Source organism: Hemiscyllium ocellatum, chromosome 7 (genome assembly GCF_020745735.1).
Source record: "Hemiscyllium ocellatum isolate sHemOce1 chromosome 7, sHemOce1.pat.X.cur, whole genome shotgun sequence".
In the NCBI taxonomy this organism is placed as follows: domain Eukaryota; kingdom Metazoa; phylum Chordata; class Chondrichthyes; order Orectolobiformes; family Hemiscylliidae; genus Hemiscyllium; species Hemiscyllium ocellatum.
Window position 1 is genome coordinate 73,971,220 of NC_083407.1, and position 16,469 is coordinate 73,987,688.

The 16,469-nt window shown below is 37.4% G+C and overlaps 1 protein-coding gene across 2 annotated transcripts in view; it reads left to right on the plus strand.

The window, feature by feature from the left end:
* dnajc10 (DnaJ (Hsp40) homolog, subfamily C, member 10) overlaps positions 1 to 16,469 on the plus strand; it is a 72,030-nt gene that overhangs the window by 25,421 nt on the left and 30,140 nt on the right. For both annotated transcript variants that reach the window (XM_060827344.1, XM_060827345.1), the window contains exons 4-15: positions 1,834 to 1,996; positions 5,205 to 5,255; positions 6,294 to 6,376; positions 6,493 to 6,624; positions 6,902 to 6,995; positions 7,568 to 7,645; positions 8,411 to 8,454; positions 9,406 to 9,537; positions 11,255 to 11,344; positions 11,439 to 11,552; positions 14,093 to 14,207; positions 14,885 to 15,012. In XM_060827344.1, the coding sequence (XP_060683327.1) occupies positions 1,834 to 1,996; positions 5,205 to 5,255; positions 6,294 to 6,376; positions 6,493 to 6,624; positions 6,902 to 6,995; positions 7,568 to 7,645; positions 8,411 to 8,454; positions 9,406 to 9,537; positions 11,255 to 11,344; positions 11,439 to 11,552; positions 14,093 to 14,207; positions 14,885 to 15,012 (1,224 nt within the window). The remainder of the gene's footprint in view (positions 1 to 1,833; positions 1,997 to 5,204; positions 5,256 to 6,293; positions 6,377 to 6,492; positions 6,625 to 6,901; positions 6,996 to 7,567; positions 7,646 to 8,410; positions 8,455 to 9,405; positions 9,538 to 11,254; positions 11,345 to 11,438; positions 11,553 to 14,092; positions 14,208 to 14,884; positions 15,013 to 16,469) is intronic.

Genomic DNA, 16,469 nt, shown 5'->3' on the forward strand with positions numbered 1-16,469 from the left:
AAAAAACTTGGAAGACATTGAACCTTTGAATGATGTGAAATTCAAAACTGGTCAGACTGGATGTACAGGTTTTATATGGCCAGGTTCAATTTAAATAAATTGGCAGATTGAATGGAATTATCAATGTAGCAGTGAAGTTAATGACAGGTGCTGATGCCACAGTTCTGGGAGAAATTGTAATTTAAATAGGGAAAATCTATCATCATTAACTTAATTTTCAATCTCTTATCAAGAGTTGCTAACTATAGCTTCCTGCAAAGCCTAATGATGCATTGGTTTTTTTAAAAAAGCTAGTGGACTCTGCAAGGATGCTACCATAAACTAGGATTGTCTAATCCATATCTGTTGCTGGGTGTGCACCCTCACAACTACAGTCATTAAAACCATTCTCTTGACAGATACTTCCCTCTTTTATTTAAAAGTGACTAGAAACCTAGAGAAGTGCAGCACAGAAGCAGACCCTTCAGTCCAATGCGTCCAGGCTGACTAGTTATTCTTAATTACTCTAGTCCCATTTGCCAACATTTGGCCCATGAACTTTACCTCTTCATGTCCCCATCCAGATGTCTTTTAAATGTTGTAATTGTGCCAGCCTCCACCAGTTCCTGTGTCAGTTCATTCCATACACACACCACCCTTTGCATGAAAAAGTTGCCCCTAAGATCCCTTTTTAAATTTTTCCCCTCTCATTGTAAACCAATGCCCTTGAGTTTTGGACTCTGCGATCCTGGGAAAAAGACTACCTTGTCTATTCATCCTATCTATGCCCCTCATGACCCTATAAACTTCTATAAGATCACTACTCAGCCTCCGACCCTCTAGTGAAAATAGCCCCATTCTATTCAGCCCCTCATTATAGCTTGAACCCGGCAACATAATTGTAAATCTTTTTTGAACTCTTTTAAAGTTTCACAACATCCTTCCTATAAAAAAAATTATATTGGAAATACATATTGACTAAAGAAATTATCCCAATATTATACACATTTAATGGGCAGGATTTTACAAGTCATATTCACAGTAAAGAGAATTTTTTTTTTGGTCAGATTCTCCACCAGAAAACTGGTTGCTCTATAATCATATTACAATGGAGGCAATCTTGCTTGTTATACTTCCTGTTCAGGAAGAAGCTGTCCCGAGGCAGTTTGTAGCCAATGTGATTTGCTCAGCAGGTCTGTTGGCCCAACTGTTTCAGGATTCAGAAATGACCCATTTGTGGGGTCACAGGCAGTCCCTGAGAAATTACTAATTACCTTGAAAACCCTTGCTCGAAGTTGGGTTTGTACATGGGCTGAGTTGGAAAAGGAATGGGATCCAGATTTGATAGTTTAGCCTCCAATGAGTAGACACGCACACACACACGCGCACACACACACACACACACACAAACACACACACCTGAACAGTGAAAACTGACATACGAGACCATATTAATTGACCACTTAAGAACCTTTGTCTGTCTAAGGGCAGCTGGACTGTCAGTCCTTGTCCCCTATACACTGTAATGTGGGAGATGTATGGGAAGGCCAATTATTTATATTTTATGAATACTCATTCCCTCTCTTCATATTTGCTGGAGGATGTCAAAAATATTGATTTGTTTTTACTTTGTGTTCCTCACTAGAGGAAGTTAACCAGTTATTTCATCAAATATGATGATTGATTAAAATAAGAGTATTTCAATGCATGAATCTAGAATAGCTAGTCTTTTGCTATTAAATGTTTAAACTCTCCACAACAAACCTATTGAACAACAAAATTCTTAACACGTTTCTCAAAATTAACCAACATGATTGACCAATTTGAATATCTGACACCTTCTTGTTTTATCAGAATAATCCAGAAGCACATGACAACTTTTTGAAAATAAATAGAGCATATGAAGTTTTAAAAGATGAGGATCTTCGAAAAAAGTATGATAAATATGGTGAGAAAGGCCTTGAGGATCACCAGGGTGGACAGTATGAAAGTTGGAACTTCTATCGTTATGACTTTGGTAAGAGTATATGATTTTTGGCTTTCTCTGCCTTCACAGTCAATGCTGTCTAAATGTGTTTCCTGTCACACAAATCTAGTAAGTTTGAACTTTATTTGCTGGCTAGAATCACTATTTAATTTAAGTCATTGTTGAACATGAGTACATCTGAACGTTGGTCCTATATGCTTGAGCTCTGGGTAATAGAGCTGCTCTCTGTTCATCGCACTCTATTGATGCCACTCTGCAACAAACACTTTAAAACACTCAGATCTTTTATTTTTACTTTAAAAAAAATTTGGAAACTTTTTAAGAAAAATACAGAAATCGCAGAAGAAGCTGGCACACTGTTTTCCCTTGGATTTGATCCTGATACTTTTGAATAAGAATGCAGTGACTTTTTTTAATATCATTTTTTAATTCAGGCGATATCGCAGCCACTGGGTTAGCATGTACTTCCCACTCCTGTTTGCCCTTGAGATGTTGATAGTAAATTGCCTTTTTTAACCTCTGCAGGCCATTTGTTGTATGTAGCCTCACAATGCCATTAGAGTGTGTGTTTCGGGACCTAGTGATACGAAAGGAGCATAATGTATTTCCAAGTCAGGATGGTGAGTGGCTTGGAGAGAACTTGCAGATGATGGTTTTCCATGTATCTGCTGCCCTTGTCCTTTTCAATGGTAGTGGTCATGGGTTTGGAAAGTGCTGCTTAAGAAGCCTTGGTGATTCTCTGCAGTACATTTTTAGATAGTACTCTGCTGTGATTGAGCATTGGTGCTGAAGGGCATGTTTGTGGAGGTGGTGTTAATCTAGTGGTCATTTCTCACTGGATGATGTCAGGCTCTTGAGTGTTGCTGGAGCTGCACTCATGAAGGCAAGTGAGGAATATTCCACCCCACACTCGACTTTTGCCTTGTAGATGGTGGGTAAGCTTTGAGGGTACAGGAGGTAAGTTAGTCACGATAGAATTCCTATATTCTGACCTGCTTTTGTAGCCACAGTATTTATGTGGCTAGTCCAGTTCAACTTCTGATCAGTAACTGAGAGTGGAGATTTAATAATGTGCTACCATCGAATGTCAATGGGCAATGGGTGGATTCTCTCTCCTGTTAGATGTGGTCATTGCTTGGCAGTTATGTTATCTTGAAAATTACAACATTATGAACCTGTATACAGTTATGGTCAGTGTACTATGAAAATATATATTGGGGCATTATGGGAGGTGCAAAATTGGTTTCCAATAATTGTACCAAAATAGAGACGTTTTGAGCTGTCTGAAGAAACTGAACATGTGAGAAGTCTTGATTTTCACAGAAGTGAAAATGTAAGCCTTCAACTGTTACTTCATATAAAATTCTGAACAGATTTGGTCGGGTAATCCTGGAGAAAATATTTTTGCGTTTGGGTATTTGACATGAGGGCTCATCAAAGCTTCTGCCATCTCCTTTTGCCTTGCCCGTAAACTGTTTCAAATGTTAAATTTCTCCTGCCCCTCGATCCACTCGATCATAAGCCTTTTCTTTAGTTCTCTCCTCTTCTCGCTCACTCACTTGCTGAAAACCTGTTGCATCATGACTTCTCTGAAAGAACATCAACCTGAAATATTAACTTTGGTCATGTTTTACAATACTTCCTAAACTGCTGAGATCTTCTAGCAGTTTTGGTCTCTGCTTCAGATTTCCAGAATTCATAATATTTTGCTTTTGTATCATGATGATTTGTTTGTGATCTGGAAGGAATTCAAAAGAATCCTCTTTACCCGCCATTGCTTAGAATATGCAAATGGTTACTATGTGAAGTTTTTGGGTTAATTAACAGATGCATTTATAGGGAAGCCAGACAAGTATGTGATGGCAAACAAGTGAAAGGATATGCCAGTATGGTTAGATGGAGTTGGCTGAGGGAACAAATGGGTGTAGCATAATCACCAGCATAAACCCATTGGGCCTAATGACCCATGCGTATACCAAAAATTTTTATAGGTCTAACTTACCTTTCCCAGCCAATGGATTTTAAGGTGGGAGCTTGCTAAATTCAGTGGGTGCTGTGCCTACCCTACACTTGCTGCAATTTCACCAGCAATAGGGTGCCATGAAGTGGCCCACTCACCTGACCTCAGCTTACCAGCTTTTGTAGCTGGGGTGTTGGCAGGCCTGGGTGGTTCTTCATAATAAATCTCTGGGACAGTCGGGGGACATTCCAAGGTGTAATCATTTGTCTATATTCTTCTCTCAGCCCTAAACATTTCCAACCTGGCTCCCCATCTCTCTTGTTGGGGCTTGCCAACTTGACCCTGCCTAGACTCACCTATTATTCTAGTACTTCGTACTTCCTTGTGAGCCCTTCTGCACTAAAAGCAGTGATTGCCATCTTGGTGCGTTGCTGATATTGGAGAGCTGACAACCTCTGTAGCTTTCTAAAATGGAACCTCCTACTACTGAGGAGCAAAATTCCTGCCTCAGCCAGGACTTAATTCATAAGGAGGTAGGCATCACGCTCGTGGGTGGGCTTCACGCCTCAGCCTTTTAACTGGGATGAGTATCGAATACAGTATTTCATTAAATCCAGCTGTTTGTCATGTGAAACTCTAAATTTCTAATTCCTTTATGTTAACTATAACAAAAGGAATTTAACTACTGTGGTGTGCTTGCCCAGAGTTTTATCATAACAGCAAAAGTAGGCTTGCTTTCAGCAGTATTATGTATTTATATATGAAGTAGCCTTCAGGCCCAAAGCCCAAGTGACTGGACAGAAACCCCTTTACCAGAGAATATTGCTTTGCTTTGCTGTAGTGTCAATTTGGATCTTGAAGATGGGTTCAAACTGTAGTTATACTGACAGTAATGTTACTGCAAAATGCAGTTGCTTCTCGGTGATGCAGCAGTTGTAGCATTATTGCACATTTAGTCATTTAGAATCTTAATTGCAACATGAGCATTAATTATGATCATATAAGTACAGAAATAGAAGTTTCTATTTTTTAACCAAATAATGTTTGCAAGTTACATTTTTAACAACATTTTCTTCATGTGGCTATTTTACTCTTGCAACAAACAGTGAAACACTTTATCTCCCTGACTTGCACATTGGCACTGAGTGTTTAGTATTCATAGTATAGTGAAATTTACCAGTTTTCAAATTAAATGTTCTTTGATATAAATACAGAAATAAAAATAGAATTGATTTAATGTATTTTAGTTTAAATCATTAATTTATTTTTCCTACTCAGGCATTTATGATGATGATGTTGAAATTATTACCTTGGATAAAGGAGACTTTGGTAAGTTGTTTTTTGGAGGGGGGGGGGGTAGTTTTGAGCTGTACCAATTCAAATTCACATCATAGTTCCAGCATTTATTTAAATTGTAACATTTGGCACTGTCATTTTTGTGAACTTTTTATACTACTATGCAGGTGGTATGAACAATTGTTTAAAAATTGGATGAGCACAATCTGTGCTTAACTTTTAAAATTGTTACTGCACTTGAACAAAATGAGTTTAGAGAGCAAGGTCCATGCATTATCTTCACAGTGGAAGCAAAATAAAGCTACAAATACTGATCTGGCACAAAATTTGAAAAATGGCTGAAAACACAGCAACTGATCAGTGAAAAAAGTACCTGTGAAGAGAGCATACAAAAGAATATTAAAACTCCCCACTTGTTATTTCCAAACTCTAATGTAATTTTTCTCTTCACAGATGCCAACTGACCTCTTCCAGGTTTCCTAAGTTGTTTTTGGATCTTATACAAAAATTCCTTTTCTCATTTGTTTTAATTTTCCCACCCTGTATGTTTTAGGATTACACTGTAAATACCCGTTAAAAGTCTCAGATAAAGATCACTTGCCTACTAAGTTATTCTCTTAGAAACAAGAATCACACTATTGTTCTTACAAATTAAACAAGAGTTTTCTTCCAATGTTTCTATAAATGAATTATGAGTTGCAGTGGAAATGTTATTAATTGTGGACTCTAATTCTCACAAACACAAAAGTTTCCTTTTAATGACATTACTTTGTGCTGTGTTTTTTTTAAAAAAAAAAGAGCAGAAGTGACCTTGTACTCTTTTTAGCCAGGTAAAAAGATGAAAAGTGCTTTCTTCTTTTTCATCACTCCACCCTGACCCCGAAAAAAACCCACCAACCAACAAAAAATGCTCCAGGGATGTAGGACATCTAAAAAACTGTCCAGGCCAGAATGAATAATCATCCTTCAGCTTTTCTAGTGGGAAGTTGCGGTACATGAAATTTGACAGATATCATTGTTCACAGGTTTCCTGTGATCATTTCCAGACATGTGTTCTGTTTTTGTTAATAGATGCTGCTGTTACCTCTGGAGAATTGTGGTTTGTAAACTTCTACTTCCCTCGTTGCTCGCACTGCCATGATCTAGCTCCTACGGTATGTTTATTGCTAATTGACTTTCACCTGCTAAATCTAATTCTTTGAATCATTGCCTGAAGGTAGTCTGTTCACTAAGAATAAACACTTAACAACTTAATTATTTTTCTTTCCAGTGGCGGGAATTTGCCAGTGAGATGGATGGAGTAATCCGCATTGGAGCAGTCAACTGTGGGGATAACCGGATGTTGTGTCGTTCCAAAGGAATCACCAGCTACCCCAGTCTTTACATCTTTAAACGAGGAGGGGTAGGCTTCAAATAAGAATCTAGACTTGTTCTTCCACAAATGATTGTATTCTGACAGGGTGTATGTGAAACAGCTGTTCTTGTCCAGTTTTAATATAAATCGTGAAACCTGCTGATCTTGTGAAGTATAATTGTTCTGAAAAAAATTGATACATATTCTGCAGTATTGATTATGCACTGCACTTTATCTGTATTTGGAGCTCAATAACTGTATGGGCGTGCTTATGTCAATTTAGACTTTGAATTATCTAATTAATAAAATATTTTTGTTTTTCTAGGGTGCAGTGAAATATGTTGGAGATCGATCAAAGAAAGATCTTGTCCAATTTGCTATGAAGTATGTCACAACTCAGGTGACAGAATTATGGTCAGGTAACTACTGTGCTCTTAAGATTACACACACTAAAGGTGGTAAGCTATCAAAAATGTTTACATGTAGAATTTGTTTTCATCCTAATCAATTGAGAGAAGTTGAAACCTATTGTGTGCACCTCTGCTAATTGCTCAGGTTAGTACTTCAGAGGCTAGAAACTGAATTGAATCTGAGGTTTTCCGAATAAAAGCTGCAAAGTTTTACTGGTCTAGAAATAAGACCGGCACATTCCAGAATGAGACCTAAATCTATGCTTTTCGGATGGAAGTAGTAGTTTAACTTAATACTAAGTTCCATAATAAGTATAGTAACAGATTGGACAACATATTAGAGTGTCAAACGTTACTGAGCATTATCTTACTAAGAAAGGAGTGAGGATAATATTGGTTAAGAAAATAGTCAGGGACAATGAAACTAAATTTTGAAAAGCGCTGTAAGTATTATGTGTAGCCCAACAGATTACTCTACTGGATCACTGCAGTTACAGAATGTCACTAAATTAACAATATAATGTAATTCTGCAGGAAGATTATATGTTGCATGGACATTACTAATTTTTATTTGTTGCTAGGCAATTTTGCAAGTGCATTCAATACAGCATTCTCTTCTGGAGTTGGATGGTTGGTCACTTTCTGTGCTGGAACAGGAGGTAATAACTAAGTTGGTTTATGCTTGATATTTCTGGTTAGAGAATAAGCTCATTTCAAATCTGATCGTTGTTAATCCTGAATAATAAAGTTAGAAATTTTCAGTTCCTTTTTTTTACATTCAAGTTTTCATTTTTTTGGACTCCCTTCAAGTCTCTCAAATATTTACTTCTGGCAATTAAGTGAGCTAAACTGCTCAGTTAAATCAAATCTTGATGTAAACCATTGAGCACCAGCCTGATGATAGTGAATTTCAGTCTAATTAATTAGATTCACAAATGAATAAGGGAAGCCAAATCTGGTACTGAACAATTGAAGAATTGGGAAGGGCAGCTATAACAAATTGGTTTGGTGACAGACAAGTAAAGAGGCCCCTGATTAAGAATAATGGATGTAAGAATGCAATTGAATGGTTTGAACAGCTGATTCTCAGCGAAAGCTTCCAGTGATATGTGATTACAGGGCATAAAATATTAAATTTGAAACAGTAAATTTTTTGCATTTGTGAGATCATGACTCGTGAATTTGCCATCTGCATCAAGAATAAGTAGCAATAAAATTCAAAATCTGTGAGCAAATTTGCTATTTGTGATTTTTAACCAATATTTTCAAAGCGCTCCACACTCGTAAATTTTATTATTCATGGAGAACCTACGCACGTACGGAGGAATCACAACTCTTTTATTGCTGATATCTGCATAAAGTTTCTTTGTGACAAGTTGATAGAGCAACATAGGAATTTTCCATACAGTGCTTTTGTTTTGCAGATTGCTTATCTTCACAGACACAGCTCAAGTTAGCCGGAATGCTGGTAAGTCTAGTATTTGTGAAATGAAAGCTTGATGTGCTGTTGTCTAAGATAAAATAATCTATTTGTAGGTTCTGTACTATTGTTTTGCTTTCCCATTGACTGTCGATCCATGATTGACTCACTGAATTAATCATGCTCTTAGACTATATTAATGATTTCAGATATCTGTGACAGTATGTGCGTTAAGGTCCTTGTTGACTTAACTGTCCCCATCAGGGACGGTGATAAATTGACATTGTGTCTCAGCATTTTTTTTGCTAAAGAAAATTGACAGTTCTCACTTAAGTCTAAGTGTATGAGAATTAAGTGAAAAAAAAATCTTATATTGCACTCAATGGTTCAAAACCTGTTAGCCCTGGTCTTTTGACACCAGCATATGAAGCATACTGCGAGGTACTAATTCACATCTTAGTAATTGTCCAAGCATGGCCAGTGGCAATTAACAAGTCAGAAGTGGAGGTGAGATATTTAATAAAACATATTTAGAAAGAAATGGACATTTTTTTTCATGTATATTTGTTAAATTCTGTTTTTGGTGGAAATGTTACCTCAACTGTCAATGTATTTTATGATTGCACTGAGGGGTATTATAATTTAATTCTCCATGATTTGTAACTTACAGCTCCACTTCATGAATATGCAACAAGATTTTACATTGCTGATCTTCTTTTTTATGTAAATATTTTAAAATCTAGAAGCAGTTGGTAGAATAGCTGGTGCAAGCATTGGAAACCTTCTATACTTAATGGCAACCATTATTAGCAAACAGCTGTCTTAGCATGTGTGCTTGTTCAGTTTCCTTGTAGGTGTAATATAAAGTCTTAGCATTTCTTCTTAAAAATGGGAGCTGGAAGCTCTAGCGTGTTGGAAATAAATTAAGCTTTAAAATGTGAGTTCTTTGAATTTGATTTTAAAAAAATAATTTTCATCATGACTTTGGTTCGTTCTTAGGAAGGTCTTGTTCAAGTTGGCTGGATGGATTGCACAACTCAGGTTCAACTTTGTACAGATTTAGAGAGAACCTCCAGTACAACAATTTATTTTCCACCTGGTTCGACTATAAAACAGAAAGGTGGGATCTTGGTATGTATTTGTGTATACATATATTTGTTAAGATTTGATTTTGCATTTTTAAAAGCTGAAATCGTATAATGTGATTGCTATCTTCCTACTAGAATGCAATTAGGAGACATTGGCCCTCTAGATTCAACTAGAGAATGTGGGCTGGGCAGAAATATCAATCGCACGAGAGAAACTGAGAACATTGCAGAGTACAAGAATAGTTTTACTAATTTGAAATTGCGATGTGAACAAGCTGACTAATAATGCAGGGAGTGAGGGATAGAGAAAGATTATAGTTATGTGGAGCTGGGCTAGAAATGTGGGTGCAGAATTAGGCCATTCATCCCTTTATATCTCCATCGCCATTCGATAAGACCGTGGTACCTCTGATTGTGGCCTGGACCCCACTTTCCTATTCACCACTTCAACCCTTAACACCTTCGTCCATCAAAAATCTATCTAACTGTGCCTTAAATTCAGTGATCCTATATACGTGTAGAACTTGGGATGTCATCCTGCTACAGAATACTGTTGGTAGACACAAATACAAGAAGGAGTCGGGAATGCATCCTCGAGGAATCCTAGATGTAGGAATGTGGGAGTGAGCAATGAAAGTATTGCAGGATATTTGCTACCTAAGACTGGATAAGTTTGGATGAACAGGTGTGGGTAATTCCATCCATTCATCTGCAAAGTGAAGAAAAGGTGTTGGCAAAGTGGTCAACTGTCAAAAGGCTGCTGACTGCTTAAGAAGAATAAAGAAGGATAATGCATAGATAGCAGGGATGTTGCTTATGGCTTAATTAGGGCAGTTTCAAGCTGAGGCAAGTTTCCTACCTGATTGGAAGTGTTCAAATATAGATTTGTAGGAAAGATGGAAATTGATTTCCAACATGTTCGAGAACTTCAAAGAGGAAATGGAGTTAGTGATGGGGCTATAGGTTACAAGGACAGAGAATTTATTGTGCACCTTAAGTTCTTTTTTTTTTACTTTTTACATCTGTAAAGACAGAGATGGAATGAAAAGGAGTCATATTCTTCTAAGATGATATAGGTTCTGCTGAGTTGTCCTGCTTTCTCTTATCTAACCTGTGAAACCATCAAAATTCTGACACTTTATTGCAATTTGAGCATTTTTTAAGATGGCAGTAGCTGGTTGAGCAACATTCGGCTGCCCATTTCTGAAACTTCCTAACTTGAATACCTCTATTTACATCAGGCACCTAAATCCTGCTGTTAGACTAATTGCTTTGCTTATTCTCTATTGTTTTCTCTTTCGTGCTCTCTACTTTCTGTCATGCTCTCTTGCTCGCTCTGTGCCAAGAGATCTTCCTAATGTTGTACTCTCCTGCGATATGTTTGGATAATTTTAAATGAAAACTGATAAATGATAGAGGGATGCATATGCTGCAGAAATACCTGACATTATGCTATTTGCCTTTTGCAGATTAATTTCATCATTTTCACACATGTGCTCAGCATGTAGCTTCATCAGAGTTTGATAACCTAGATGTATGTATTTTGAAGAATAACGTTGGCAACTGTAACGTAGAGGCAGTGGGAGTCAGTTAACTTGGTTAGATAACTATAATGCCAATAGTTCCACCTTGCTATGCCTCACATTTGCAGAGACGTTTGGCAAATTACATTAATAAAGAATTATGTTTCTATCTTGCATCTTGTGTTTAAACGGTTTTCAAGAAATCCTCTGCCTGTTTTGTTTCTTTTCTCTCTGCAGTTCCTAAATAGCCTGGATACTAGAGAAATTTATGTTGAGGTTATGCAATATTTACCAGATCTCGAAAAGCTCACTGAAGATTCATTCCAGGTATGGCCAGATAAAAATTAGAATAACATTGGAACAAAAATGTACTTGTAGCAAAAAAAAGCAATAAAAATAACTTCAACCACTTCTTTCCTAGAACAAGTTAACGCACCATCGTTGGCTGGTTTTCTTTAAGTTTGGTGACGCAGTAGAGCCTGGTGATTATGAATTCAAAAAAGCTAAAGTTCTTCTAAAAAGTGACAATATCCAGGTATAATTGCTTAAGTGTGTGAAATTATTTAATGTATGATCATGCTGCTTCTGTCTGGTGATGCTGTAAGTTAGTTTGTAGCTAAGCTGTATAAATTAGTAAGGTTGCATGTTTAGTTCCTGCTCTGCAGTGAGTTTCTTGATTGCAGTTGACATGGCAGCTGGAGTATTATAATTGGCTTCAGCATTCCTGAGTTAGCGATGAGAAAACTATCTTGTCTTCTAGTAATCTCTTTACATGACCCTTACATGGGCAGAATCTAGGAGCATGCTTGGTTATGACATTGCATGCAATTCAAAAAGTTGCCAACTGTCCATCTTCATGAATGAAAAGAAGAAAAGTATATATGATAAGATAATTTAAATTGTAGGAGGCCTACAAAGCTCTGTTAATTGAGTTTCATGATTACCAAAGAAGTGTATATAACCTGATTTTGTTTTTAAATACATTCATGAGATGTGCCTAGTATTTATTATTCATCCCTATCCAGCAGGCAGTAGAGAATGAACCACATTTATGTGGGTCTGGAGTCACATGAAGGTCAGACCAGGTAACGTCAGCAATTTCCTTCCCTGAGGGACGTGAGTGAACCAGGCGGTTCTGTTTTGATAATCAATACGGTTTCACGGACATCATTAAACTCTCCAGTTCAGATTTTTATTGAATTTGAAATCCACTGATTCACACACGTGTCCCCAAAATAGTACTCTCTGGAGTAATAATTTAGCTAGAACCACGAAGCATCAGCTCCCTGTTGACTTGCCTACGAATATGCTCTATCAAAAAATAAAAATGCTCTCTCTTTTTAAATTTATTCACACATTACAGTGGTAAGACCTTGTACAGTAAAATAAGTTAAACATGTTGGGACTTGGTTCTGGAAAAACTTAGCACATTCAGCAGGAAAAGATTTATCTTCTGATAAGTGTGATACAGTCTGATATGTTGTCAATGTAATTTAAAATGTTTTCATGCTGCCATATGAAATCTTAGAGCATCTCAATACCTTTTGTAACTTCAGCTAGAGTGTGAGTGAAAATCCGTTGAACTCAGTTGAAGAATACATTTATGACTTGTCTGTCAGTTCTGTTGACCATTGTCCTCTACCTCAGCATAGGTTTTCATGATTGCCTCTGGAATTTCCATGCGGGCCTGTCGCAGGCATGTAAAAAGAGCCTTGTCATTTGGCTGGTGGGTCTCACCCAGTCCTCCCATGTGTACCTGTATTGCATATTGTGCAGTTGTAGCCTATTTGAACTCAACATTGTGGAACAATTTGGAATATTCACACTTTCTTCATCATGAACATGGCCTTTAGAACAATTATCCTGCTTCATTGACCTTGACAACCTGAGACGTCATCTGGCATGAGTCATGGTTTTTAGTTTCCTGACTATCCCCTTTGACCATAATTGACTACAAAAATGGCACCTGTCATTTTTCATAGCTGTTATAGGCATTGTATCCTCACTCTGCAGAAGATAAAGTTGTGCCTTGCCTTGTTTTGAATTGCTCAGTCACCAGTCTCTAGAAGTGAACACCTTTCATCCCAGCCTTCTTGCTTGAGCTGACTTTAACCATGTTAGCAAAACTTCTCCAATGTTTGGATAGGTAGCCATACTGATCCTCTTCTTGCTGAAGTGAATGCTTGCTTGTCAAACTGTTCCAAGATGTCAGCCACAATGGTTGACAATGATGGTAGAATCTCTGATTCCTTAACGATATCTGTTTTTCCACTTACTCTATCAAGTTTACTTTGTCAACAACAATTTTAGCTTTCTCAGAGTTTGAATGTCGTTTCAGATACTTTAATGTTGAATGATGACTTTTCTGTGATTCAAAAGTCCTCTAGGATATTGGTACTTCACTGTGTATGAATAGAATGTGAGGTATTGTTTCTACGATTATATCTAGTGACCTAATGGAAGTACAGGTTGTTCTGCTATAACACAGTTCTTGATAACACAAATTTGCCATATCACAATTGACAATTTAGGGACAATATTTCTAAAGTGCGAACTTTTAAAACTTATGTTGGCTGTAACATGATTACATCACCAACACTTTTAAGCGCTGTTTGTAGAGCATGCTTTTTTAATAATGTGGGGTTGCACAGGGACGCAACCATTGTGTTATAGAAGAGTTTGCTGTATGTTAGTTAAGAATAAGATTAAACTTGTCAGGTATGCCTGCAGACAAAGAGCAAGCAACAGTTATGACACAGAGTGCAGTATCAGATGACAATCAACTGCTGAACCTTTTCACAGCAAAGAGTTGACACCTTCAAGAAAACAGCAGGAGAGGAAAGTTAGTGTTGTTGGCTGCATGCATATGGAGTTGATGTTGCCACAGCGGAACTTTAATCCGCCTCCTTGCGTGAAAATCGATAACATAATAACCTTTTAATTCTGTTCATTTTTAAATTGACTGTAAGATGGATATTTATATGATTTTGTTCAAATGACACCAGCCAAGTTCAATAAGATTCCTAAAATTGTCAAAGATAAAGTTCTTTTACATAAATGCTAATATTTTTCCAGGTTGGAATGTTTGACTGCAATGAAGGACCACGAATCTGCAAGAGCCTCTATATTCGCCAACCTTCTGTTGTAATATTCAAAGGCAGTGGAACTAAAGCCTTTGAGATACATCACGGTAAGAGCTCTTATCTTGAGTTACCCTGGAATTATGAAAACAAAATGTTTTCGACATCTTGGCTGTTCTTTTTTTTTTGTCTGGGTACATTACTTGTAGAAGACAGTTCCCTCAGTAAGTTTTGACTGGCAACAGGAAGAGGTTACCAAATGTGCTGTTTGTTGATCTGCATTGTGTCAATTTGGTATAATGTTACTGCATCTACCTCTATATCTAAAAGTTGTGAAATGAAGCTCCAATCGAAGGCCTCAGAATATAATACAGACTAACACGCCAGTACCATGTTGCCGGTCGTTCTGTCTTTCAGGTTAGAAATTTAGCAAAGACCCTATCTGTTGTTTAATAAGGATGTCAAAAGTAGATGCCAAAGAATCTTTGCCACATTTTGAAGACAGTTTAGAGCTTTCTAGTTATGCTGTCCAACAATTATCTGTCAACCAATTCCATCAAAAAGTCTGCAGAATAACATTAACTAAACTTGCGATTTGTCATTGGTTGCAGATTTTTAATACCCTGATGCGGTGTAAATAAATTTGTACACTTTCTGTTCATATAGATCTCCTAGAAATGAATCCTTTACCTAGAATGTCCTCTCTCCCCTTTATTGAATATGCAATGTGAAATTGTATTAAAGTTTATATTCCATTCCAGTTTCATGATGTATTTTAAACTTAAAGGTAAGAACGTTCTCTATGACGTCGTGTCCTTTGCAAGAGAGAGCATCAATGCACCTGTTATCACACTTAGTCCGAAGAATTTTCCAAGGAACAACAGGGAACCGTGGCTTGTGGATTTCTTTGCACCAGTAAGTTCTTTCATGAAACCTGTTTAAAAATATGGGAAGTAAAATTATTTTAAAATGCTGGACTAACATATGCTTTCACCAATGCTTGTAGCATTATGGTGCAATCCAATTTTCAATTTATATTAATTAAAAGAGCTCATAACAGCAGTCTGATTTTTGACTGATTTTATCATAATTTGTAGCTTTGTACTAATGCTAACAATGTCATGCCTGTAAACTGATGTACCACTCCAAATTAGAACTTAGCAACATGAGGGTTGGGTGGGTGTGCTAGCAGTATAAGGTGAACCAAACTAGGGGAATGTGAGGACTGCAGATGCTGGAGATCAGAGTCGAGAGTGTCGTGCTGGAAAAGCCTGGCAGGTCAAGCAGCATTCAAAGAGCAGGAGAATCGTTGTTTTGGGCCTAAGTTCTTCATCAGGAAATTCCTGATGAGGGGCTTTTGTCTAAAATGTCGATTCTCCTGCTCCTCAGATGTTGCCTGACCTGCTGTGCTTTTCCAGCACTACACTCTCAAGTGTAAGGTGAATACACCATACAGTTTAAATATTAAGGCTGTAGCATAATAAGGCTCTTTTTGCACAATGGTATCTTTTACTGGTGTTTTAACGCTTTATTTGAATTTTCCCAGCCTCTGAATAATGTAGGCAAAAGCATAGCAGATGGGAAATTGAGAACGAATAAATGGCTTGTGGATGTTACAAGTGGCAACTTCAAACAGGTTGACAAGGCCTCCTCTGGCAGTCCTGTATTTCATAGCTAGACTGGTGTTTAATCTTCTTTTGCTGCATACTAACAGTGAATACTTAACTAACCAATTGCCAGGGGTCAATGCATTAGAAAGTGATATTGATCAAACCTTCTGAATGTGTCCATTTATCGGGATAGGTATGCTTATGCATTATAGTTCAATACCAGATTTTGAGGGAAATTAATGGATGAAATGACTGCCCTGTTGTCCCATAGACCTGAATTTGAGCCCAGTCCAACTGAACACAAATAATTTTATCAGAGATGCCCAACTAATAGGTCATCATTGTATTTGTAGTTCAGTTAAGAATGGTGGATTCGTTGTTAGGTTTGGGAAAGATGGTTAGTATGCCAACTGAGCAGGAGAGTGAGCAGCCTCCACTCTGAAAGCTGTAGATTGCAGATCTGAATGGACCAAGAGAGGGCAGCACCAGATGGAAGTGCAATGATAATGATCCAATTGTTATGGTCGAATCATAGGATGGGATCCTCATGATTTTTGTCAGAATTGTGGTCTATTCAAGAAAATCTTACTAGTTACAGCAGTATTTGCCTTGACTACATGACCAATGCTGCCAGATTCATTGCCATTAGCCACTAAGATCCTGCCTCCAGCAAATGTATTGGGAGCATTTTGTAGATTTCCTATCTCCCGAACTGGAAAGTTGTCTCCATGAGGCATAATCAGTGCCCATGTACCCATAATC